Below are 25,464 nucleotides of genomic sequence, written 5' to 3'. Positions count from 1 at the left end.
TAGAGAGGTCGACTTTATACTCGATGGGTCAGCGATCAGCGGAACGTGAGACTGCTCGCTCCTCCCGCCTTAAGTCTCAACAACGCCGAAGCATTAGAGTCACTCATTCGCCGTGTACATGGCTACCAACGAAGCCGAATGAAGACGATGATAGAAAACGGACTGGTATGATCAGCGGAGGCCTTGATCATACGACAACGTGAAACGAATAGGAACTTGTGCTTACGACGGTACACAAGAACACGCTGCGACCCAAAACGGTTCCCGCCCGCAGCGCCGCCACATCTCTGCCTGCGTTCTGCTAAACCGTTCCAATCCGCTAATCCTCGCGAAGGGGATTATTTGCGTTGCTTAACAGGACGGCTTGTCGCCTGATAAAGACACCAGGCCCTGGTCATCCTGTACATGTCCTTTAGTGCAACTGATTTGCTTCCATTTTACTCTTTGAAGCGAGAGGGAAACACTCAGAACTCCAGTTCAACGAGAACATCGCTTTTCGAATTCGAAGCATCATGTAGTAAACGCGTGGATACGCATCGTCGAGAGAGGAAGAGCGAGTGGCGAGGTGTCGTAGTGTACACGCCACACTACTGTGTTTCTTCACCAACTTGCTGTAGAGCGTAACTGTTTTTGAATGACTCTGCAGTTGGAAAAATCACCAGTTCGCAAAGCTGGAAAACGATGAACTGCATCTCTCTGCCTGGATTACGCAGCATAGGTTGTTGCGTTACCTTTAAGAAGCCCCCTAGTGTCCCTGCTCCTTCTTGAGTTTCCTCGCCTGCATTCTCTGGCGAAAAAACAGTGACAGTGTATTCGCCATCATGTTTCCATACAACTAAGCGTCACGTGGCAGCAGTATTCCCTCACCGTTGTGTAACCACCCTGCTGCCGGGTGCGTGTATCGGCGTGTTGAAGCAGGCGAGTGATGTAGCATAGAAGGACAGAAGATTCCCCTTTGGAGGGTTTCTGTGGCGCATGCTTCCAAAAAGTCGAACGCTCTGGTAGACTAAGTTGAAGCATTTGTGGTAGCTTGTATCACTCGTGTGACATCCTCCATCTAGTCGGGATCGTGTCTGTGCCATGTTTTCTCAATCTCCTTGCCAACAAGCGCGCGCCAGCGAACGCTTCGGAGGAGCCGCTGCGAGCGGCTCGCGGGAGCCACCCTGACATACCCGTCTCTTTCAACATGGTTTGGAACGATAATGAAGCTAGTTTCGTGCCGAACACGAGTAAGAATGGGTAGATCCGCGTCTGGAGAATGAGAAATGTTGTCTCCTCTTTGACAACAACGTTGCTGTCTATTTTGTTCTCGCTGTTTGTCTTCCATAGCGGAAGAATCGACTGCTCCTCCCCGGTAATGAGAACGTAATACTCTTGCGTCACCGGGTATCTGTTTCACCTGAGACTGCCGCGCCTGGCGGGGCGGACAGGCGGACTCGTAGGTGAAATATCTCGCTTTACTGTATGCTTTACTGGCGGGCTCTTTCCTTCGAAACAACACTCTGAGTACCTTTGACTTCTACATGTACACAATTATGTATGTGCATATATTTACAGTTGAACCTAATGTCTACACGTGTCTGTATACAACAAGCTGTGGGAGTTGCACGGTGTTTCTATCAGTGTTCAGTTTTTTCCCGGATGAAACGGTACGTACTTCACAGTGTCCAGGATCTCCTTCCTCTTGTTGAGGTCTTCGTCGATTTGGCGTTTGGCGGGCTGACTGACGAATTCAAGGTTTCTGCGAGCTACGTTTTTGTCCCTGTTGTTTTTGATGCTAGCTACCGTATGGCCGCGAGCTACCAGAAAGTATCGGGTGGCTTTCAGGAGGGACTATTCGGTAGGCATTGTACTAAAAACTCCAACGCTTTGACCTGGGCGTCGATGTGATCGTGGTTTATTTGAGTGCCGAGGTAGCGCGACGACGTTCGACTGAAACACTTCGCCAGCGGGAACGAAAACACTGGTTCGTTTCTATTTCCAGTAAATTGTCATGTGGTTTTCATCCGGGATTTTCGCTCACACATCAGTTTTCTGATCATGTTAATATCCCACAGCGCTATACACTCAAGAAACGGGGCGAATACCTGTTGGCGGTTTCTTGAGCTTTCTTTCTGAATTGATCTTTTCCGGTATTTTTTGCGACACACAGCAAGTTACCTCGTACTGCATAAGTGCGAATGCCAAGCGGACTTGTTCGTCGGTCGATCACACTGCCTTCCGGTTTTTTTCGACAGTTTGTCTGCGTTTGCGTACCTCTGTGCCCGTACACTCGAGATCCCTTTTTTCGCGTTATGACTTTGTGTTTGATAGTCAGGTCATAGTATCAGTCGGGTAGCCTTCTTGCTTGTGGCGTGTGCCTGACTCGACAGGTGCCCACTCTGATAGTTTTTTCATACAAAAGACAGACTGTGTTAGCGGCATGTCTCAACTGTCTCTATTTCTTCACGCTTGTGGTGGTCTTCATCTCCGGCCTTCTCAATCTCTAAGGTATCATCCCGGCATAGGGATTAGGGCCTATTCTTTTTTGTTTGCTCGTCATTTCGAGCATCGTTTCTCGTTTGGTCGATGCTCAATGCCCCTGGGTCGGTATCCATTCGTTGTCGGGTGAAGATTTGCCTTCTACCACTGGATATTCTCTTGCAGGTATTTCTCTCGTCTTCTTCTCATTTTATTGTCTACCTTCGTCATCGTAGATTGTGTCATCTTTCTGCTGTCTTCGTTTTCTCTGTCTTCTTCCCTCTCCCCGATGTTTTTGTTAATTATATCAGGTATCTCGATTTTTGGTCCCCTCTTGGCCGATATATTCCGTTTGAAACATTGCATTTCGGTCTTCCCTTTATTTGAGCTTCGTCGCAAACCAAAATTGTGCATATCTATCTCTTACGCTCCTAAGTTCTTTTCCGTAACTTCTGTTGTTCGACAGTGCCTTGGCCCAAATGATGCGACCAACATGTGGCACTCACCCGTTGGGGCCCTCACATGAGGCGGAGACGCAAGGAAGCGAGCACGGGGACTCCGACGGTGATTGTCCCACTTCACCGAAGCAGAACACTGAAACGCTAGAGGAAAGAGGTAACCGACTGCCTCATGTGTCACCTCCCCGGCCTCTTCGATACATTGGGCAAAAAAGGAACTCCGACCCAGGAGACAGAGATCTTTCCGGCTGGTCACTTCCTAGTGACGTGACGGCTGTAGGGGTGGCCACCGAGGAGGAGGCGGGTAGTGGCAAGGAGAAAGAAACAGCCAATGAGCTGTTTGGCAAAAAAGCCCAGCCGTCCTTTCTCGTTGAAGGAGAAACCTACGATCTTCATTTAACTCAACGCCTTATCGTCAGTGTTTGTGTAGTGGGAATTGTTTTCGCTCTCGCTGGGTTCGAATCAACGTCACCGTGGCCTACCATACAGAATGAGGGGGTGGATCTCAGTGTCTTTTGCTCTGCTGGTGACAGCAGACGTGGCTGCGTTATACAGCATCTTTTTCTCCTGCTCTTTCCTGTTGGACTCGCGGTAAGGACGAAGAGGAGCAAAAGGAAAGGTAAATCGGTAGATTTTTAGGATGTGATAATGGGGCTAGAGAAAGAAACATACCCATATTCAACGCAGGGGAACGTGTCGAGGCGCTGATATTCCGTGTTTTGTTGCAGTCGATTCATCGTCACTGTGGTTGGCTATTCTGTTGGAAAGCTTTTCCGGAGCATCCATACATCCAAAGTGGGAGTGTTGATGGTAAACATCGTTGACGCGATTGCACTTGACAGTGTCACATAAGTATGGATATGCGTATCTAGGTTGTCACAGTGACACTTTCATGCTTTCCCGCACAGCGCGCCCAAGGAGATGCATCATTGTGTGTGATCATGGAACGAAAAGCGTGTCCTGGACTACTCACTTACTCCGTTTATCTGTTCTGGGGCGTTGCAGTACGTTGATCAGTCTGTAGCAGCCTATCAATGCAATCCTCGGCCACTACACCAGCTGACGTGTAATTGTCAAGCGTACCGTTATTCTGCATCTGTGTTGCCCTTTTTTCTCATTCTGTATTGGCGGTTACGTCATCTATTCCTCGTTCAGGTCGGCTGCGTATTCGGTGGGCTTTTCGGTGACTGCTGGGGAAGAAGACGCGTGTTCTTCTTCACAGACATTTTTGCGGTCACGGGCTCCGCGCTCGTTGCCAGCGCGCGTAACTACGTGGTAGGGGCCTCTAACAGACACAAAACGAGTCCTGTTTCGTCTCTGTGTTGTTGCTGGTGGCATTTCGCTGTCCGTCGCGTCTTACACCATCGTCTTCTTCTGTTTTTGCCGTCCTCCTTCCCGATTTGTCTTTTTTTATTTTCCGTGTAGCTAGTGCATTTTGTGTCACAGTGAGCCGACAGCATTAACACAAGGCCTTCTTCGACTACATCTGTGCGTGCTTCTTTATGGTTATTCCTCTCTCGCCTTTTGGGGATGTTTTCGGCTTTCCAGATGCTGCTTTGTGGGCGAACGTTGGTAGGCGTGGCCATCGGTTCGGGATTTGTGGCGTATGGAGCGTACGTGGCAGAGATTTCACCGCCTGAATCTAGAGGCGCTCTTCTAGCTATGTCGCAGGTTTTCTTCATTCTTGGTAAGGTTCATGAAACACTACTGAAACGAAGTAACTGTATCGCCCAGAAGGGTGGATAATGAGCGGTGCCGTCCTTTATCAGTTTTAGGAGGAAAAGCAGCAACGTAAGTGAACGACCACCTGTCAAAACCTGGACGATTCCAAATGCTGGAACTGTCTGGTATTCGAAATTAACGCCAGCGGTTAAAACCGAGTTAGTAGAGAACCACGATGGGTATAGCTTCATGCATCTGTCTACTTGTAAGTGGTTCCCTGACATGTCGGTCGGAGCATAAGTGCCGCTCGGTATTGTGTGTTTCTACGTAAGTGAAAACGTGAGTTCACAAGCATGATCATTCATCATTTTGTTGTTTTTCCCCCTTTGTTCCTCTATACGACGCGATGCGAATTCCCTGATTTGTTATCGAACTGATTCAAACACATGTTCGCGTTCAAGTGAAATCGGTGTGGGGTTGATGCGTCGCTGGATTCACTGGAGCTTCAGTTCTTTCTTTCAAAACCGCATGGGCGCATGTGTTGACCCATGTGCTTCCAGGGCGTTTGTCGTCCTTTGCGGTCCTTTCCACCATGCAAGAGAGTGCTTGGCAGTACCTCGCAGGTATCGCCGCAGCAATTGCAGGCGGACAGGTATGACTCCTCTACGGATTACATGTCCTTTCACCTTTGACGTTTCGACTTTATTTTCCGTTTGCTTCACTGCTTGTTGTCACATTGCCGGCCCGTTTTTCCAATCACCTGCCTGCGTGTATTGAATATGAATGGGTCTCTCTTCTTCTGCCAGCTGTTACGTCATGCTTAATTTCTCTCATGCTGTCTTTCAAGATTTTCCTGTCCGTGCGACGTGTTTTGATTGCGTGTCGGCATGCACATCGTTTCATGTCCTTCAGTCGTGTCCGTTGTGGTACTGTACTCGCCAACCAACGCTTGCTTCTCTGTCTTTACTTGTTGCTCAGTTTCTTCTTCTTCTCTTCTACGTCCCTGAGAGTCCTAAGTGGATGATTCAAAAGCAGAAACCGGCGAAGGCTCTGAGTGCACTGAAAGCACTGGGTGAACAGGAGAGTCACGCCGGCGCCATTATCATGCAGCAGGAACAAAGGATTCCTGAGCAAGTTATACGACAAGCACATAGGTATTGCCCTGAAGTAAGCAAACAGTTACCGAACGAAGGACGCGAACGCATGCAACCAATATTTAAATACGTACGCATTTCAAATACCAAGAGAGACAAATATTTGGTCTAGAAGATCGTACTATTGCTGACAGGGGGCGCATTCGAACCTTTTTTGTGAACTAGCCAACGTTTTCCACAATTCTAGGACAACCGCCCGTTTGATTGACAGGTTGCACTGTGTTATTTTCTCATCTAGGTTTTGCTTTTTCCTCGGCTCTCTCTTGTCGAGAAAACTCCTCGTTTAACGCTTGATTCATAGCTCGGCGCTCTTCCCTACCTTCTGCTGTGTTCCTTTCAATCCAGACCTGCTCGCTGCTATTGGTGACCCATGGCAGACAGTTTTTGACAGCTCTCGGATGCGCCTTCTTTGCGGTCGTGGTAGGATCCAGTTTCGTCGGTCAGCTTCATAATGCCAGTATCGCTCAGACAGTCGCTTGCGATACTCGCCTCGTCAGCATTGCGACTGGAGCAGCGAAGGTAAATAGACAATTTATTGTCTCATGCAGCAGGGGTTCATCAAGACGCCAAAGAATGTGCCGTTAAAGGTTCGGTTTAGGTGGTCTGTGAGTGTGTTCGGCGTGTATGAAGATGCGGGAAATTCTAAGTAATAATCTGTGTTGTAAAACGGATACATGGACTAAACATCATTTTTCATATTTTGTAACAGACATGCAGATACGTGGACACGACTGTTCACGCCAGAAGCGCGAAGGTTGACGTTTGCGGCATATGCTTGCCCTCTTTGCCACTACAACTAGAGCGAATACATAGAAGGAACAATCAACCGTTTTGGGACGTGACATGTCCGTACGTCGTTCACTTCGTTTTTGTGTGTGAAGTTGTGAGTTCTCAGGGGCTAGGAGTCTTGATTGCTCTTTTAGTCGTCGACAGTTGGGGGCGCCGCCCTCTTCTGCTCACTGGCACGGTAACTGCAGGTGTTGCCTTCTCTTTGATGGCTGTAAGCTCCGACATCTGTCCCCTCCTTTCTTCGCTTTTTGTTCAATCAATTTCGACATGTCGTCTTGCCACCCATCGAAAACAGAGATGTTCCTTTTTTATGAAAGGCAGAGGGGGTGTGTTTTATCCGCGTGTAGTTGGTTTGCTGCGTGTTATACTGAAAGCAAATGGGCCGTTTGTTCTGGTGGTCGGTGGAAAAACTTTTGAGTATTACCACAAACACGGACATCACAGCCGTTAGCACGTTGAATCATTCCTGACGGCCAACTCCTCCGACAAACTACGCATGAAACACGTGGTTATGTAGCGAATTTCTGGAACGAATAAGTGTTTTTTCGTTGGTCTCTCGTCTGTCAAGCGCGATCCAACCAGGCGCCGTCATACGGCAGCGATAGAGGGAAAACTGAGGTATTCATCGGTTTCGGTGTCTCATTTGCTTCTTCTCACGTGACCACCCGTTCTTGAGTTTTGCTCTCCGGATGCTTCAGATTGATTTCTTGTGGCACAATCAGTTGGCGAATGACTCGGTCCGTTCTACTGGAACAAAGATTCTCACTCCGTGCTCGGGACGTGGAGCGGAAGCGGGATCCATGCCCTCTACAGATATCAGAGCTGTCGGCCTCATTCTCGCGGTTTTTGGACAGAATCTCGGGTGGTCAACGCTTTTTCTCGGGGTAGTTGCAGAGGTAAGCGAAACCACAAGAGGCCGTCTTCTCTTACAATGGCGTATGTAACTGAGGTAGACATCCGGTGAAACGGGCGAGATGGTGGTTTCCACTGGACGTATGGAAGCGAACTGTGTTAGATACAGTATAATCAGTCGCGTCTTTATACTCTGCTTCTGTAGGTATATATATATATATATATATATATATATATATATATATATGCGTATTGTGGACACCACCAGCGGTGCGCGTAGTGGCACACAAATACGACCTTGTTTGTGCGTTGTATAACACGTGCGTCGTTCTGTCTGTTGTGCTGGTTGCAGATGCTTCCAACGTGCGTGAGAGGGTTGGCTCTCGGTTTCACGTTGTTCCTGTATTTCCTTTTAGATGTCTGCACCAGTTTCCTGATGGACAGCACTCTCTTGAAGGTTGCGCCATCATGTGAGCCCCACCATTTTGCTGAGGCCGCTCAGCTGTATAACTGCTGGGCAGAATTGCTCGACTTGCAGTTCGCGAAGCAGTGCATCCCGAAGCCAAAAACACGCAAAAGCAATAACAGGTTTGAGGACCAATAGTGACATGCAGCTGCAGATGTCAAAATGCAAATAAAGCCAGATGTTCCCGCAGTTAACGAAAAATCAAAATTCACAAAACACAAACGTGACCCACGCGAGTTCGTTTTCAGGAATGGGAGTTCTCGTCCTCCTTCGAAGTAGGAATATTTTCATCTGTTTCCTACGTTTCATCATATGTTGAGAGTGTCTCCTGGAGATATGGACGATGTGGTGTTCTGTCTTCTGCGAAGAACAAATTTAATCTACTCTCGTTTCAGAGACTTGCTGTGGTGTTCCTTCGATTTGCAGCTACTCTGACCGGGTACACCGCCTTGAGTGTTGTTGCCTTCTTTTTCACTTTCATCGTCATTCCAGAAGGCCGAGGGTGTGCTCTTGACAGTTTGACCCCAGATGGGTATGCCCCGTCGTGGCTGAATGAGCTTCGCGCTTGTAGCACACGGGGAACCGAGAAGGACGCATGCGGGACGGGACGAGTTCGCCGTGGTCGGGGACTTGGCAGCAAGATGATATCCAGCAGAGAAACCGGCATCGAAATGCAAAGTCAAACAGAAGAAAACAGCCCTACAATAAGCCAAGAAGCATCGGTAATGCAAGCAGTAGCTCTTTCTGATGCAATGTCGCTTCAGAGGGACATACAAGAAGCCATACGGGAGTTACCTTCTTAGCGCAACGGAACATCGGACAAAAGGTCCGCAACCAGTTCATCCTAAACGAGTACAGACGGCGTAGAGGGAATTTGTAAGCATGGCGATTGCTGCGAGGAGACGATGCCGTGATACCTCAGTTGGTTTTGGTCTCGCGCAAGAAGTGAGACCGTAGGGCGCGCGCCTCGATGCACAAGTATCTCCTTACTGTAGAATCTATGTTGGCAGGAGTCGCAGACAATGACTTGTCTGGTAATACACAACGCTGCAGTGCGCAGAAAGCTGGTGAGAATGAGTATAGATCTTTCGGCGTGTCAAGACGGATAGAAAACTGCTGTTCTGGGGAGTGACTTCTTATTGAAAGAGCGTGACAGCTGCTCCGACGTCAGACGCCATGGTCTTTTTTTTTTTCTGTAAGGTAGAGAGGCAGATTCCGGAAAGGCACTGGCAGAAACTGCGTTCGGCCTTGCTAGCCGTAATCGTGTGACCCTTTTCTGGGAGCGGGAGAACGAATAGTGGAAGTGGAGGTTCCTGGAATTGTGTCGTTTTTTTAGACCCCCCGTGATGTGGGCGATACGATGTAGGCAAGCCTTATGTCCGCCTGCAGCTGGAAAAGAGGCTTTCTGAATCTTGTAAACCTCGGTTATGACTGAAGTGCCGTGCTAGATGGTATCGGATTTATGTGGTGGCAAGCGGAATTCCACGAAGGCGTGTACGCGACACACATAGCATTTCTGGTGTAACTGCCTCGACGGACTCTATTCCTAGTTGGAGAGGAGGAAACAGACATAGACGTTCAGCAGTGGTGAGATCGCAGCAAGTGATGGGACGTATGGTAAAGTGTTTTTTCCCTTTTCGAAATAGACTGCCTTCTTTTCACACAATTGGTAATAGTGTAGGGGCGTATGCGACAGCAGCGCTCATTATTTGTGTTTGTGTTTTCCGCGGTCACCGTGTATTTTATTGGTCTGGTTCACGTGCCACAAGACTCAGTCTCAGTCTTCTCTCGTACGATGACATACGGGAAAAAGTGTCATGGTATCGTTCTGCATCCGATGGTGTCAGAGCTTTCACTCAACGACCAACACTGCAGCCATTGCAAAACCAATTCTCTGTCTGGGCAGTTGTTACTTCAATTTATGGAACAAAATGTGTTAAGACACCGCCGTTGGGGTGCTTCCTCAAAAAAGCGTGTCGCAGCAGCTCTGCAGCGTTATCGAGGAAGACAGTGGACGCCCAACACGTTATTTCCGGCGAAATCCTGGATTCCGCTTAGAGACACACGAGAGACCCAATAGCTGCTCGCGTGGTAGTCGTGTTTGAGACACCAATTTCGATTTTTTTCTTTTGACTGGAGTGATACCAAAGGATGTCATCAAACGTGGAGGCAACGAAATCTAGTTTGCGTCAGCATTCGCTTACGGCTGATGGAAACGCTTTGGCGTAGAAACCAAATACAACAGCAACGGACATACAATAGATTGTGTATCGTATGTTCAACTTGGAAACAGTGAAATGCATACTTTTGGGTGGGCTACAGCTTTGAGCGGCGCTCGTCGGGCCTGCATTCGGTGCGGGGCTCCGGGTTGTCTATATGGGTTCACTGGGTCGGAGAAGCTCCAGGTGCACACGTGGTTGGTAACGTCAGAACAGGATCACTTCCACGAAGAGGCCTTAATATTTTGCGATAGCACTGGCTTGACGCGACGGGGATAAAATTAGCTTTGAGGATACCGATGAGAACTACCAACAACCCGACGGCATTCGTGACGAGTCACTAATACATCGAGTGAGTTAGATTTGGGTTCTGGAGAAAAACCACACGAATGAGCGAGTCGTCTTGCGCATGATACGGTAGAATCCAAGTGTGGAATCCCGTGCTTCCAGCCCCCCGTTGCTGGGAGCAGGCCCAGTGCGGAGGCGTTTACTGGTTGCTGCGGCGCAGTCCACGACGGCAATGCTCTCCCTGTCTGACCCACTGATATGAACTGTTCATCTTAGGTTGCCTACTGTATGCCCTAGTTGGCATGTTGTCGAGAGGCTCCGTTTTGGCAGTGCATAGTGAAGGCGAAATGATGTAATGCCGACCTCGATGTTTCATAGGGAAACAGCACCAGGAGCACTCACTGTTTCGTCTGGCATGCATGGACTGCCATTTTAGACTGCGAGCGATTCGCGCCCGATCCGCGCGACGGGCTGCTATCGGTAAACTAACTTCCGCGTACTCGGATGTCTCCACCATCCGGCAGCATCGGGCACAGAGGATGCTTTAATTGGACCGCCGGTTGATTTTTGACGTGAGGCATCGCGATACAGTTAACCCAAATGAAGAAACTTGAGGAAACTAAAATGGTTTGTTCAACCGATGGCCTGTGGGTCAGAACCTCATCGCCGATCGAGACTCACAATCGAACCTACGTGCATTCGAGGATATGGAACTACCTCCTGTTGTGCACATGCGGAGACATGTACAAACTTCGATGATGGTCTAGAGCGTGATGTTGTGCTCAGTTGTTATTCTTGGGGAGAGGGTGCTATGGGTAGCGAGTCCCTCTAGGGAACTGACACCCGATTGACGTTGGTCTAAGGCTTCCGTGAGAGCAGCCCGTAGCCGAAGTCAGCGGACGATGGGGGACTTAAGTCAATGTACTCTGTTCGACAGTTGTGTCCCGCTGACGAACTTTAGGAGTACGTCATAGCGTCCCAAGTTCCCCGCCTGCTACCCGGGCTCCACAGAGCGAAGAAGAAGTAACATTGACCATTTTGATTCCCCCGAAATATCGTCCCCACACTATCGAAAGGAATGAACGACAGCGTGTCCTGACCAACAAACCAGCTTCGGCCTCTTCCTTACAACAATTGCAGAATTGTGGGACGGAGGTCCTGCAAGAGCATCTAATCAGGAACACAGGCAATATGTCCGTTTCTCCAACAAATGCCAACAGTCACGAACTTGCCATGAGACGACGCGCCATGGTGACGGTTCGGTGTGCTGCGTGGTGTAACGGGGTCGCAAGAGCCGCGTCTCCGGAGCATGCGCCGTTCGTTTTTTCAGCGTGTTGACTCCTAGACAAGCACTGTTTCATTTTCTTCGTACCCACAAGAACCGTTTCTTTGATTATGCACGTGAGAGGAAGTACAGTCGCTTTTTTGCAGCGAGTTCATCTGCAGTGCAACGTGAGTTTTCAGTGCACCCGTTTGTGTGTGATGAGATTCGTCCACTAGGGACAGCGCGGGCGGCGGCGTGGAAGCGCTTTGCTGCTGTTCACTACTTCGCGAGGACGGTGTCTCCAAGTTCGCACGCGTCGGGGGCCAACTCTGCGACATCGGTTCCCTGCTTCACAAATCAAAGACCTTTAGTGAAAGAATCCTCCAGGAGACATCATCTCGGGGCCACCCAGAAAATCTCTTTTTAAAGACCGGAGAGTCTCGGAAGACACGCTCCTCCTTTTGCCACCTGGGGCTCTCTACTAGAAACGCTGTCTTGTGCCGGATTTTACCCTCGCCTCACTCTTTCTGATCTACCGATTTCTCGGATAAATAAATAAGTGATATGTGTCGGATACTAAGCACAGAACATGGTGGAGACGAATTGTTTGAAGCTGGTGTATCTTTTCGGAAGAGTTTTGTCATGAGCACGGAAGGAGACGACAGCAACTTCTGAGTCATTGCTTTTCCTCGTGTGGATAAACACGCAGGAGTCTCTGCGCAGCAAATCCGTCCTCCAGGATATCTCCGGTTCGACTGCCAGATCAATACGGAAGTTGGACTGGGAAGGCTCATGACTGAAAGGTCTCGTTCCACAGCGGAAGATGTTTGGGTACCATTTTAGGAGGAGGAAACGTGGTCAGGCACAACATCGCGTTTACCGGAAATAGCAATATAAAAGGCGCGACGAGTTCCATCATCGGAGCTTCTCTCAAGGATTGGTGCCCGTTTTTACAGCGGTTTTGCGAGCACATGCGGAGTGAAGATGGGGTCTCCTAACTCATCTCTGCCCGCACATGACCGGGAATTCGGCAACACCGAAGATTCTCTGATGGCACGTACCGACTATGGAAAGGAGCATTCAGAAACAGCTCTAGGGGGGCCTCAGAGAATGGACGACAGAGCCAAATCGAGCGTGTTTTCTGTGCGCTGCCCTGGTGCCCTAGCCCGAGGAGGCGAAAAGGCCTACACAGGGCTGATAGGGGAAGTCACTGACCCAAGACTGGAGACCAGTGAATTGGGCTCTCGCTTCATGGTGGATACCGTGTTCCCTTTGTGTTCGTCTCGAATAAAGCATTGGTGTCTTCGGCGGGACACGCTCGTCTCCGACTGTGAAAATTCGCGAACGCCGTGCGTTCGTTACGGTGCTTTTGCGGGTGCGTCCCCACTATTTGATCGGGCAGAAAGCGTTTCCGCGCCCGGCGAAACTCGCATGGTTTCTGATAGACTTTCGCTTTGGGGTGAATTTCCACTTTCAGGAATTGCCTCAGAGACAGCATACAGTGGGCTTGGAAGCAATATGGTCACTCCTAGGCGACACACGATAGGTTGTGTTGCGCTGTTTCGGGCTGCCAAAAAGACGTCTGAATCGGTTTCAGCAGTGAAACCGGAGCCCCGTCCTAGCACCACACGATCCACAAATGCCACTTCGAGGCATACATCGTTATGTGGGCCTTCCGTTGGAAAAAGTGCCTGTCATTCCTGGACTCCTGGTATTAGGCCGCTACGGGTGGTTTCAGAGAAATGCGAGCAACGTTGCAAGGGCGAGGAGACGGGTTGTGGCCAACAAGAGTCGCGCGGCCGAACGACTGTCTCCGAGGAAGTGGTGTTGCGTAGAAGTGGTGCTGTGAGTAGACAGGGTGTTGATGATGCTCAGAAGAAACAAAGGAAGACAGTTTTGCGTCTCTTCTGTTGGGTCCGTCCATTTCTTCGTCTTGCGTCGTTCATCTTTGTCGTTTCACTCTTGGCTTTCTGGTCCAAAGATGGTGCATACGCCCTAACATGTGACTCTCGTGGGAGCGGTTTGCCGCACGTTTTCTTTTCTACATCAAGCGTTTCGTTGTATCCATGTTTGCCGCACGAAAAACGCTGTTGCCAACGTGCACTTCCCGAGAGTTTCTCACCTGATTTCGATCCGTCTTCTTTACGGACGGATCTACCGTCGCTGACTCATCCATTGCCGTTCAGCGTCAGTCCTAGATATCTCTCCGGCAGGCAAGCGCCAGATCACTCGTCGTCTCTCCTCTCTCGGAGACTTTTCGGAGCTGCGCTGTCAGCGACTGCTTCCCCAACAGCTGTCCCCTCGTTCTCGTGTTTCCTCACTCCCCTCAACACTGAAAGATCTCCCTGTTTTACCCTGGCACCGAAAGTGTCTCCTCTCAGAGAAACGCCGACACACCGCTTCACCGTTGACGTCGCTGCTTCCTCTCTGTCGGCTGAGAGAGGAGGTGCTCAAGGAATACAGGGGGGATTTTGGAATGGGATGTCAAGCAGTGGTAAATCGTCGACCGCGTCGTCTTCAGGCCTACAGGGGTCGTCGCTGAGGCGCCACTCCAACGACAGCGACGAGGCACCGTCTCGCACACGTAAGAGCTCTAGGCCGACTGCTGTACGGTGTCGCGCGACTGGATGTATGACTGCAGGGAACAGTTGTGTTCTCTCCCCAGTGGTGGAGAATGGGACTGGAGAAAGTTCAGGCAGGTTGTTCCCCATCCTTTTCCTCAGTAACACCCTGAGATACGTCTTGTGTCCGAACCTACCGGAATTTAGATTTTCTGACGTCGACGCACAGGCAGTGAAGATGGACTTGCGAGGCTCGACAGCTGAATCTATCCCGAGCCCGAGGCCTTAATGGGGAACACTTACTATGCGTTGACGCTTAGTGACTCTGAAACTGTCGCGTAAGAGATAACACTCGCAAACACTTTCTTTTTCTGTGTAACATGTGGCCATTGACGGTGTTTTCAGAAGAGGAATGGGTGGAAGAGCTAACCGCGGCACTTCAGTCTGGCGCTTTGAAGATCCCCGCCCTAACTGTAGAAGTAACAAAGGCAGCAGGTGGGAGACAAATAACGCCTCGAGGACTTGACGATCTCATTAAAGCAGCTGCTGCGGTCCGTGCCGGCCTTCCTCTGCCGTCCCACTTGTTTCAGCCTGAAGAGGAAGAAAGTGGCAAAGAGGATGTGGTGGACCAGAGCTTGCAGAAGACGAAAGGCAGTAGCAAGGCTGAAGAGAACAAGTACGTAAAGGCTATTGGGCAGAGTCTCCCACGAGTGCGATGAGACAAAAGACAGACTTCGTTCCGCATTCAGTCTTGTGATTCTGGATCCGAGACCGACGGGAGAGTCGGGATTTCGGCCAACGCGAGAGAAACGACAGAGTCACAGCGTCAGTGTGGCGTGGAAAAGGGAACGGTCTTCGTTTTTGCCACCTGCTTTCTGGAGATTTAACCGGCACTGAGTCCATGCCGCCGCTTACGCATGAAGAAAGTGGTAAATCATCGGCGTTTCTGTGAAGAAATCGGTCAATGAAGAGCTGTCGTTTCCTGATGTTGTATTGGTGCTGCGCTATGCAGATCCTCAAACGAAGGAAAGCGAAGTGTTGCGGCGTACGCAGATGAGGCGCGGCGGCTGCAAGCGAATCTCGATGGCGTGAACGAAGAGAAAAAGGTGGGAACTCTTTCCTGACCATCTTCCACCTTCTCTGTGGGTCAGTAGCGAGGAGGCGCGATATTACGGCGCCACGCCAGTCATCTGAGACCCTCCTAGTATTCAGTTTGGCAGTGCGGGCGAGATAGAATCGTTGGCGAGACGAGAGCGTGCTTGTGAATGTAAAGTGTTTGAACGGTGTTGATTCATACTTTTGGTAGAATCTTTTGAACTTGCTGATAGTCTACCTTCCTTCTCGACTCAGAGAGGTACAGTATGCCCGAAGCGGGGGTGCGTTTGCATCCGATCTTGCGACGGCCGCTTGTGGCGGTTGACGACTCTGACGGCTTTCAAGGTTGCCATTTGCCCACGTGGCGAAGAGTCACACAAAGGCGACTCTTGTTAGAGGATAGCTGTTACCACAAGGCAAATGACATAGTCGCTGTGACGCTGTCCGTTCCTCAGCCGCCGTCCGAGTGACTCATCCTGCGGTGTCGTCTCCTCAGTAAACATCCGGTATCGTGTATGTGTCTTTAATGTGCTGAAATTTCAGGAGTTCTTTCTAAACGCATATCGGAGAGAACTGCGTCATAGGGGAGTGGACGATCACGACTGCCAGACACCCCAAGACCTGTGCAATCGCCTCGCGTTCGCGCGTGTCTTCAACAGTTCTAAGGGCTCCAGAGGCGCCTCAAAGGCCGCAAGGGAGGCAGGAACGGTGAAAGTTGTGAGGGTAAGAAACCTTATCTCCGACCTACCGCCGTGGTTCGGCCAAAACGCAGCTCCAGTTGAAATTGGCGTCACCATTTCATTTACGTTTCGCGCGAGCTGACTTTGCGTTACGAGTCGAACTGAGAGGGGATTTCACGTAGTGCCGTTTCCTTGAGGTGCCGGCATGTACGTGATTGTGCGCTCTGTTCTTCAAGCGGCCCGGTGGAGACAACGATAAACCGCAGGGGAGAACGAATGCAGATTCTGTCACGTATCAGTACCTGAGCGAATTCTTCAAATGCTTCACTTCATTGTTGAGAGAGGGTGGTGGTTTGCACTGTTACTCATTGCTCAATGGCCGTGTCACTTTAGATTGGAAAAGGCGGTTCCTGTCGACTCACAAGCAGCGTTCTACTGTGACGCCTCAAAATGCAACCACTTCTGATGTTCGTGCGCAGTACAGAGCACCCACCATAGTGCATGTAGCTGGTGTGGGGCTGGGATCAAGAACTTGCGGTTCACGCGGAGAAGAGAGCAGCGGGCGCAATTCGTCGTCGAGATGTGAGTTATAGACTGCGTGGAATACTGAACAACGTGAAGATAGGCGGCAAGATGGCGGGCTAGCGAATAACAAGGTGACACTGCGCTGGTTTGTAGAAAGAGACTATGCGAAACACACCTCTAGTGGTTTTCATGCTTGCGCGGTTCCTAGGCGGAGGTAACAGACGGGGGACGAGGTAGACGATCACGCCGCTCACGGGGTCGCCTCGTAGCTCGCCTTTCCAGCGCTGACGACGACGATGCAGACGGTGACGCAGACGACGGTAGTTCTTCCGGAATTGTTCAGATTTCTCCAGGCGTGTTTATGGCGCGAGGTGGTTCGTTAGGTGGGGGAACGGGCAGTCCGTTTGACCGTTTGTTCGCCGACGTCTTTGGAGGTTCTTTCTTCGGAGGACGGCCAGAGGGAGAGGATGATGAGTCCAGTGAAGAGGACGGAGAAGATGGGGTTTCACCGAGACGAGGGGTGCGAGGTGGCAGTCTCTTGGATCACCTCTTCGGTGGAGACTTATTCTCTAGCTTACTGGGAGGTGGCCTGATGAGTGGAGGCCTTCGTGAAGCTGAAGATGATGAAGGTATGCCAGGGGAGAAATCAAGAAGGTGGAGAAGAGTGGCCGTGTGACGAGAGTCGATATAGCAGTTGACGGTCCACAGGCGATCCACCAAGAGGGTGACAAGAGATCAAGATGCACAGTGAACCAGCAGGCGGCTCACATTCAGACTACGAACCTTCAGACCTTCATTCGTGACCAGAGTTCCGCACTCGCTCAAAAAGTAGTGATATCCTTCAGTGGGAGAACTGAGCTGTCTCAGTGCACGTCGAGGCCATGTGGTGCACACAACTTTGTCTCCCGGATGTTTCCTTTTGCTGTCTCATTCAGGCAGTGCGAAAGCGAGAGTGAAGAAATTGGATTTCAAGACTGCAGAAAGTGCGGAAGCAAGCCGCCAACCGGGTTCCGTTGATAAAACACAGGACGACGATGTGTCTGCTGAAGAGACAGACACCAGGCTGCTACAGCTGCTGAATAAGGCGCAAGCTAGGAGTGACCCCTCGCTTGCCATGTTCCTTAAGAAGTCCTTCCGGGTAGGCATGGAAGAAATGTGAGACACGACACACCAGGGTTACTGGAAGCGGGGCCGGCATTAATAGCTGCCGACAGCAGGTTGTAGTTCAAAGGTAGAGACTGTGTAGCAAACCCGAGCAGGGGTGTCTGTTAACGGCGAAGATCTGGAACAGCTTTCTCGCAGAGCAGCGTGTGCGCTGTGGCTGATGTAGAAAATCCATCCTCGCGTTGGCGCGCATCAGGTCATAGCACCCGCTTGTACTTTGGTTGTTTTATACCACCTCTGGTCACGCTCCGTCGTGTTTTCGCCCACGCGTGAATCGTGCAGCAAGGCTTCCTGCCACTTCTTTGACCGGTGAAGATGATCGCGTGAGCACAGTGGTGCCATTTTAGTTGCTCTCCTCGTCAAACTCTGAGAACTGCCTTTCGATGGCATTAGTCAGAGTCGAGGACCACAGTTTAAATTGAGGTGGTTGCAACTAGGAGTGAATTGTTTCAAAAACCGAGGGTCAACGAAAACATGTGCAAACGTGGTTTATGGAAAGTCAGGGTCGACTGAGACCATTTGGTCCAATACCCCGAGTGCTCTTCTTCAGGGAAAAAGACTGCATTGTTGGCTGATGTTTGCTGGATTCACGCTTTTCTTCCGTGTTCAGGATCCGTCACTCCGAGAGATGCTGCTGACCGCCCAAACGGAAGGTGTGGAGGCGGCAGAGGCCATGGCAGATGGTCGAGGAAAATATGTTCTTCAGAGACTGAAAGATAATCAGTTGTTTGGTTGATCCGGGAGTGGTGGCTTCGGGGGTCCGGATTTAAGAACGATTATCGTGAATCACACACGTCACTTAAGCATGGGTATTACAAGAAAATGTTAGTTTGTAGCAATACTCAAGGGTGCAGGGTCCTAAGCGTCAGCTTCAGCATTTCAGGAAGCACCTGAAATGGTGTCAAACAGCTGACCTACCTCGGGTGACAGCCGACTGGTAAACTTTATTTCGTAACGGACGGGACGAGGTGTACTAAGGGGTGTCTCTTCGTCTGCGTGAGAAGAGAACTGTTCCTCTACTGCCACAGGGAACAAGCATACTTTACGACACAAACTCATCAGGTTATGTGAAGCAGCGAAAATTGTGGCATTTCTGGTAGAACCGAGTTGGCTGTGTTGTTGCTTCGTTTTTGCACGCCTGTAATTTTGGGGGGGTTGACCGACACTGTTTTGGTAGCTGTTTTATGCAAAGACTTCAGCGTGTGACCTTCGCTCTCTTCTGTGAGCCTTTCAAATATCGTACGCTCTCCGTCGAAGCTTAGGCGATGCTCCCATCAACTTGCTGTTCTGTCGGCATACAGAAAAGTAAGAACGTGACACCAAGGCAGCACAGCAGCAAGCTGGCTGCACTAGAGTTCAGGCACCAAGCCCAATTGCACAAATTACTCTTTACGCATCAGGTGTCCCCTGCGATAACCCTGGGACCGTCAAGTACACTAGATGTAGAACCATGCCTTGGTTTAGGTGTGCCACTGCTCGTGATGCGACGCATTCACAGTATTCGGTGGAGACAGTTCCGATGTCACTGCCTCCCCCAGGAGGGTTTAGATCGCAGCTGCTACACAGCCTTGTTCGAGAGAGAGGCAGCAGCGTTGCTTAACAACACGCCTGATACCGGCAACAAACAAAAGGCATTATTGTACTTCAGGTGGAGCCGCCATCCCCAAGAAAGAATGCGAAACATAAATGCTGCCTCATTACCCGTCCGCTTCGGCAGTGGGCCAGCAACCGTGCACATAGTGACGCCACTGCTACAGCCGAGGTATGGACAGAGTTTTAGGAGTGCGGTATGGTGGCGAACGACGCTGGCGTCTCGCGTGGATTGTCACAGCTCTGGGCAGAGGAGGCGTGCATCCTTGTGTCACCAGGCTGTTCAAAGTCACGTTCAGTGCCATCAGCGCGTGACCCACACGAAACAGCTTCATCAGCCCGTGACACGAGGCAGCTTCATCAGCAATGTCGGTGCCGCGTGTTCTGTTGTTGTACGGAGGCAACGCATAGGACATGCAGAAATGACCAGAAAACATGACTGCCGACGCCAGATGCACAGGGACAACTGGCAGGCGGCCGATGTCATTGAGTCTGTCGAGCAAAGGGTCGTCGTTGAGTGGAAGCTGTGACAGCGTGTATAAGATCCAGCATTAGAAACGTTTAGTTGTTCAAACACGACGACAATCACCGTGACAACCGAAGAACTACATATCACGCGACGATTTCGCCCGTGTTTAGTGTGCAGGCTGAATGCAACTGAGCTGCTTGGCTTCGTTATTTCGTGAACAAAGGCGAACTCTCTCCTGCAAGCGTGAGACCAGATTCCCTTCCACAAAGGGTTCTGTTGGGAGCCACTAACAATGCAAAAGGAGCTTGATGAAGCTCGCGACGTATCATCGCGAGCGTAGAGAAGAAGGCCGAGCACCGCCGGAACGATATCCAGCAACTTCATGCAGCTGGGTTGTGGCGGAAATGCGCTGTTTTCTTTCTTGTGCATGAACAGCAATCTGTGGCGCTGGCCAGTCACCGCCTCACGATTCTCCTTGTGAGGAACCTGGTGTACCCCGTATGCACAAGGTTTTGGAACAAGGTAGAGCTCAGCAAGATGGGCAACCACTGTGTTGAGGAAGGACGAGAAGGGGGTGCGGCCCTTCCCGGGCGCGCTGGCGGAGGCACAGATCGCCAATCACCTAAGGGGACATGTCATCGAGGCAAGTGACGAATTCAAAGAGGGGTTAATGAACGGCCAGGGTCTACAAGAGACAAGAAGACAGGATTGTCCTACTGTTCGAGGAAGGAGGCCACACCGCAGATTCCCTCAAGAACATTCTACGGGGGACGTCAGCACGTTTCCCTGCACGGTAGTTCGGTCCTCATGCCAGTCTTACGTGAAACTGCACGCAAGCGAGGCACACGACTGAGGGCTGCTTTGCATAATGTCTTTGCACGGACCCGAGCCAAATTGTGAAGGAAAATTGTTGCTACAGTTCCCACGGGTGTTATATGAGCTGTTTGAGAAGCAGTCATACGGTTGAGAGACATCAGCCAAGGAGTTCACTGATCCAGCGTTCGATTCCAACCCATTTTGGGTGCAGTCACCAATCCCGCACAAGACTCAGAGAGACTCGAGGTACTACGGAACATCACGGATCCGTGTTGTGCCCATCCCCGCTCTGGCAATCGTTTTCGTTTTCCCAGATTATGTTGCCGGCTTACAAGGGCAGCCATGCTCTCAACCAGAGGAGGGGCTCGCGGAAGGACGCAGGGATCGTGGCGGCCTGTCAACGAATTCACGAGAACACCAAACCAGTTTCTTGTTGGGCGAGCGTGTGGAGAAAATGCAATGTGAGTGACCCGCCCTCGACTGCATCCATGTGCACCACAGATTTCGACCTTGCAAATGTTGATAAGAGTGAATGGAAATGTGACCGCCTAAGTCGAGACGCAACTAAGCAAATGCCTCTTACCTTTCACAGCTAGCTGGTTCATTTCACCAGCGAAGTCTGCAGTTTCTTGTTCCAAGCCGATGGAAGAAACAGGCTTGAAGGCCACCCGAAAAAAAATGTTCTCTCCTGATGAACACACATCAATCCACGCCACCGACGTAGTCACACCGTCCTCTTGGGGTGGTGCGCACCCCGTTAGACGACGTCTGCATTCAGGCTGTTCATCACGTCGATGGTACTTCACCACGGACGCACGAACAAGACAGGGCAGGCAGCAGTTGCACAATGTGTGTCTCTCAGCACAGAATCAACAACCTGAGGTCGCGACGCGACATCCTGCAGCGATGCTGGAAGCCCCTCTGTTAAAATCTCATTACTGATGTCCGCATCGTGTAATTAGACAGCCGTCTTCTTGGCTCAAGACATTTCTCTTGTATCTGGGGGATCTTGTTCTATCTGAGTCGATGGCCGCAGCAAGGACTCACGTGCGCACCAGAAAGGTGCATCAGAGCTGTAGACTGAATGAAAGGACACCAGTTTTTTTTACACCTATTGAAAGCAGCCAGCAACAGTGTGTTCTTTACAGCCCATGCTGCCACTGGCCAGAAAACCAACCACTTTGAACGAGTGCTGTCGAACGCCGGAACTGGACAGGAAGCGGAGCGCGAGTAACGGGTCGGGACCCACCTGATGTAATGCCTGCGAGCGTTCCACCAGCGTTGTTGCTTCCACACCTGATCCGTACTCCCTCGCCTAGTGGAATGCGGCAGACTGGAGCACCTCCAGAGGCAGCATTTCCCGACAGCCTTGTGATGGACGCCTCTGATTTGGAAGTGTATCGAACTGAATCTTCGGAGTTGCCGTTTTGCTGATCTACACCAGTAACATGGAGGGTATCGCGCTGTATGCGCTCCCGCCCCCTTTCCACCTCCTCTTCATGTCGAGAAGTTGTTCTACCGTCACTCGCTCGCTCCCGTGAGAGTGTAGCAGCTGAACACCCATCTCTTTCATGCTTGCTCGTGCTCGCGGCTGATTCCGAGAATGAACACGACGCTCTCTCGAAGGGAATGAAGCGGTCGTTGTGCTCGCTGCCTCGCAACGTGACACTCGCAAAGCCCTGGCCAATCTGTCAACACAGACGGATGCATCACGAATGCAAAAGAAAACATTCGCAACGCGATTCAGGGTGGCGTCCGATATAGAGCCAGCGGCAAGGTGTTGACGAAGTGTACCTCACATCTATCCCAGGCAAAGGGTGAAAGCGACAGGCCACAGGTGGCGTGAAAAGACCCGACCAGTGTTGATTTCTTCGGTGGAAACTGAGCTGTACATATTGGGCCTGACCACAAATTGCATGCGTCGTGCTCAATTATCACCTCTCTGGAGAAAGTTGCACACATACCTCAAACCCTTTCGTAGCAGGGAGCGACATCATCGCCTTCGCCAGCTCCGCCTCCACTTTGTCGAAACACGGCTCGCCTACATGCACAGACCTCCAGCAAGAAATCAGAGAAAACATGATTCAAAAAAACTCTCCCTTGCACTCTCTGAATTCTCGCATGCTGCCTTCTCGGTCTCGCAGTTGGCGCCAACTGCTGGTGGTGGATGGACTGAACAGAGCAACGAAAACGCTTTCTGCCGCACTAAGAAACTACACGGGGAAAAGGGTCTCTGAGGCACTGATTCTTGATGCAGAGTCATCTGCACCTCACAGAGGTGTGCCGTCGGTCGCTGCATCTCGGGTGGTGCGCGGGTGTGTGCACCTTTAGTTAGTTCATGCATTCAGCACTGCGCTTCCACATCCGCTCGTTTGCATGCCTATATCAGCCTGCTTTCTGTTTGCATGGAAACACACGCCTCGGCCCAGTCTCGCTCTTCACCAGCGCCTCAGTCACGACCTCGCAGGAAAACGGCAAAAGGGCAACGTTGTCACAAGTCCCCGCAGGTCGTATTTGTCAGTTTCATTTGTCAAGCAAACCTATGCGGTGTGTGGGGTGTCTGGCAAGGAGATGCTGGTGCATGGAACGAGCAATTTGGACGAACTGTGCACGTCTCGAATATAGGTCCGACCTGTCGCCACACCACCTAGAAACGTGGTCAGGTGCTGTATAGGAGCCGAGGAAACACAGAAAACGAGACTGCTTACCGAGGCCCAGCGGTGGCCGCACGATTGCACCGGAGATGCATCCGCCAATCGAATCGCCCAGAGATCGGGTCTGAGAGGATAAAGTAGGGACACCATCGAAGGCAGGGTGCTTCATACAACTGGGGTGATGACTTGTCTGCACACTCGGATGGAGGGTTTCGCCGCTGAAAGGTACCGCACCGTGCACACCATCAACGTTCGCGGAGGTCTTCCGAGCCTCTGGGTGGGCGCACTGCTCGACACCCTTCTCCGGGTGACGCCTTCCCCCGCTGCTTTGCTATTCGCCAAATGGTAGGTCTGCAGGGTAGACTAGACGTGTCACGGCCAAAGCCAGCTCACCTTCCGTAGATTCACTTTTTTCCCCCACGGATGACCTTCGCGTTTACGGATCCAGTGAACAGATGGCTCATCGCACTGCTCCACCTCACCTGGTTGATTTTCACAGCCATGCGAACAGCTGTGGAGGGGCACGGGCACCTGGTCTCAATCACTGTTTCTCCTGGCGTCGGGTTGTCGACTCCGAAAAGAAGCCGACGCCTGGCTTTGTCTTCCTCCTCGACGAGTTCCTCTCCTCGCTCGTCGTAAAGGCGGTTGTTCGCGTCGAGAAATGTGGTTCCATCTGGGCTCACGCGGACCACGCCAAGGCGATCGACGTCTTGGCGAGTTGGCGGCTGCCGCTCCCACTTTCTTCGGAGCGATCGGGGCACAGAGACATCACCAACCTAAGGCGTGAGAGGACCAGGCATCAAAAACCGACGCGATCCTAGGGTCACCGCTGTCGAGTCATGGAAAATTAGCCACGCTTGCCCCATGAATCGGAAAGCGCCTGAACGTTGTCTTCCATCCGCGTACTGCCTCCAGCGAAGACCTGTCTATCTCTGTCTTTTCATCCACTCTCCTGTAACCTTCTGGGTTTCGTCTCACCTGACACACCCAAGCTGTGAAGCTGGTGCCGTAGTGCATGCCTAGCCACTTCTCAACGACTGCTCCAGCGGCGACGCGCGCCAAAGTCTCCCGCGCGCTGCTCCGACCGCCCCCGCTTTTCGCGTGAATGTGGTACTTTGCATGGTAGGTGAAATCCCCGTGACCTGGACGCGGGACTGTCGCGAGGGCGTGGTAGTCCTGGGGCCGCCGGTCTTCATTCCAGACGAGCATCGCCAGGGGAGTACCTGCAGACGGATCCCGGTGACACGAACGAGAAGGCGAAGCAGAAAAAAATGATTTTTTGGAAGGGACGCGAGGATCACGGTAGACGGCCAGTCCACGATGCCAGATGGCGCAGGCCACGAGCGCCGGGCACTTTTGCACCCTCCAATTTCCCATCGAAACCACGAGGCCATCTTCGGAACAAAGCAGCGTTCCGAAGCCTGCAGCAGGTAAACTCGGATCCGGTATTTCTACGGAGTGGCGCGTGTGTTTTGTCACCTCCGAAAACTCGCCACGTGCAAGACACTTTTCGGCTTCGCTTGTGTCCAACACACTGTGTGGATAAAAGAGAACGTTTGGATACGGTACTTTCGAGCTATTAACTGCGGTTTCTGAAGCTTAGCCGGCAGAACTTGTGCCAGGGCTTCCGTTTCCCCAGGGCCTTCTCCAAAAGCGCCACAGGGCGAATAAGAATACACCGACAGCCATTTTCAATATCATCCTCTGCTTAACTATACACACAAAATACACATCTGTATATGTATATATATATATATATATATATGAATCTGCAGTTATGTGCTGGCACAGGCACGTGACGTCTGTAGTTTCTTCCCTCACCGAGTGTATATCCGTCTTCAACACCGGAGAGTATGTTGACTCGATCTTTCTCTCTCCGCTGCGTCGAGAGAGGCCCTTGGCCGGGTCTTCTGCGATTTAATTGAGGCTGAACATCTTCGACAGAAAGAGGGAGGCGAGGAGGCAGCCCGTCGATTATACACCCAACGGCTGAGCCGTGAGATTCACCGAAAGTGTGTATGCGCAGAGCGGCTCCATAGGAAGACATCTGACTGCAAGAAATGTGAGGAGATGCAGCGGAACGAGCGGGATGTGTGACAGCTGGAGGGAAAACAGGACTGTGAGGAAAGGCGTGAGCGGAGGAGATTCTTGTTGCGACGACCGTCTCTCACACAGGCACTCAAAGAAAAGTGAAACCGAGAAGATGAGAACCATGCTGCGTCGAAAAGTCGTTTTACCAGCGTACAGTAAAAAGAGCGAAAAGGGGAGACACGCGTCCGCGTCGTCTCCGTAGGCCCC

The 25,464-nt window shown here is 51.2% G+C and overlaps 3 protein-coding genes across 3 annotated transcripts; 2 read left to right on the top strand and 1 right to left on the bottom strand.

The window, feature by feature from the left end:
• The first annotated feature begins 2,030 nt into the window (after nt 1-2,030).
• ST3 (sugar transporter ST3) lies at nt 2,031-9,773 on the top strand. Its single transcript, XM_018779166.1, has 10 exons — nt 2,031-3,509; nt 4,074-4,193; nt 4,467-4,605; nt 5,141-5,232; nt 5,559-5,747; nt 6,080-6,253; nt 6,630-6,734; nt 7,222-7,419; nt 7,728-7,845; nt 8,268-9,773. Exons 1-10 carry the CDS (start codon nt 2,940-2,942, stop codon nt 8,642-8,644), a joined length of 2,082 nt encoding a protein of 693 aa, XP_018637442.1. The 5' UTR covers nt 2,031-2,939; the 3' UTR covers nt 8,645-9,773.
• Nucleotides 9,774-11,723: 1,950 nt separating this feature from the next.
• TGME49_201270 (hypothetical protein) lies at nt 11,724-19,118 on the top strand. The gene is made up of 7 exons (XM_018779167.1): nt 11,724-14,196; nt 14,579-14,849; nt 15,186-15,279; nt 15,812-15,991; nt 16,682-17,102; nt 17,409-17,611; nt 18,248-19,118. The coding sequence occupies exons 1-7, from the start codon at nt 12,597-12,599 to the stop codon at nt 18,371-18,373; spliced, it is 2,895 nt and encodes a 964-aa protein (XP_018637441.1). The 5' UTR covers nt 11,724-12,596; the 3' UTR covers nt 18,374-19,118.
• On the bottom strand, nt 19,102-25,408 carry TGME49_201380 (chorismate synthase, putative). The gene is made up of 9 exons (XM_002367413.2): nt 24,988-25,408; nt 24,145-24,389; nt 23,649-23,942; nt 23,221-23,290; nt 22,477-22,553; nt 21,762-22,200; nt 21,096-21,200; nt 20,845-20,906; nt 19,102-20,318 (listed from the first exon to the last, which is right to left on the bottom strand). The coding sequence occupies exons 1-9, from the start codon at nt 25,211-25,213 to the stop codon at nt 20,226-20,228; spliced, it is 1,611 nt and encodes a 536-aa protein (XP_002367454.1). The 5' UTR covers nt 25,214-25,408; the 3' UTR covers nt 19,102-20,225.
• Nucleotides 25,409-25,464: the final 56 nt, after the last annotated feature.

This window comes from Toxoplasma gondii, chromosome VIIa, assembly GCF_000006565.2.
Source record: "Toxoplasma gondii ME49 chromosome VIIa, whole genome shotgun sequence".
NCBI classification, from domain to species: domain Eukaryota; phylum Apicomplexa; class Conoidasida; order Eucoccidiorida; family Sarcocystidae; genus Toxoplasma; species Toxoplasma gondii.
This window is presented reverse-complemented; position numbering and strand designations above follow the sequence as displayed.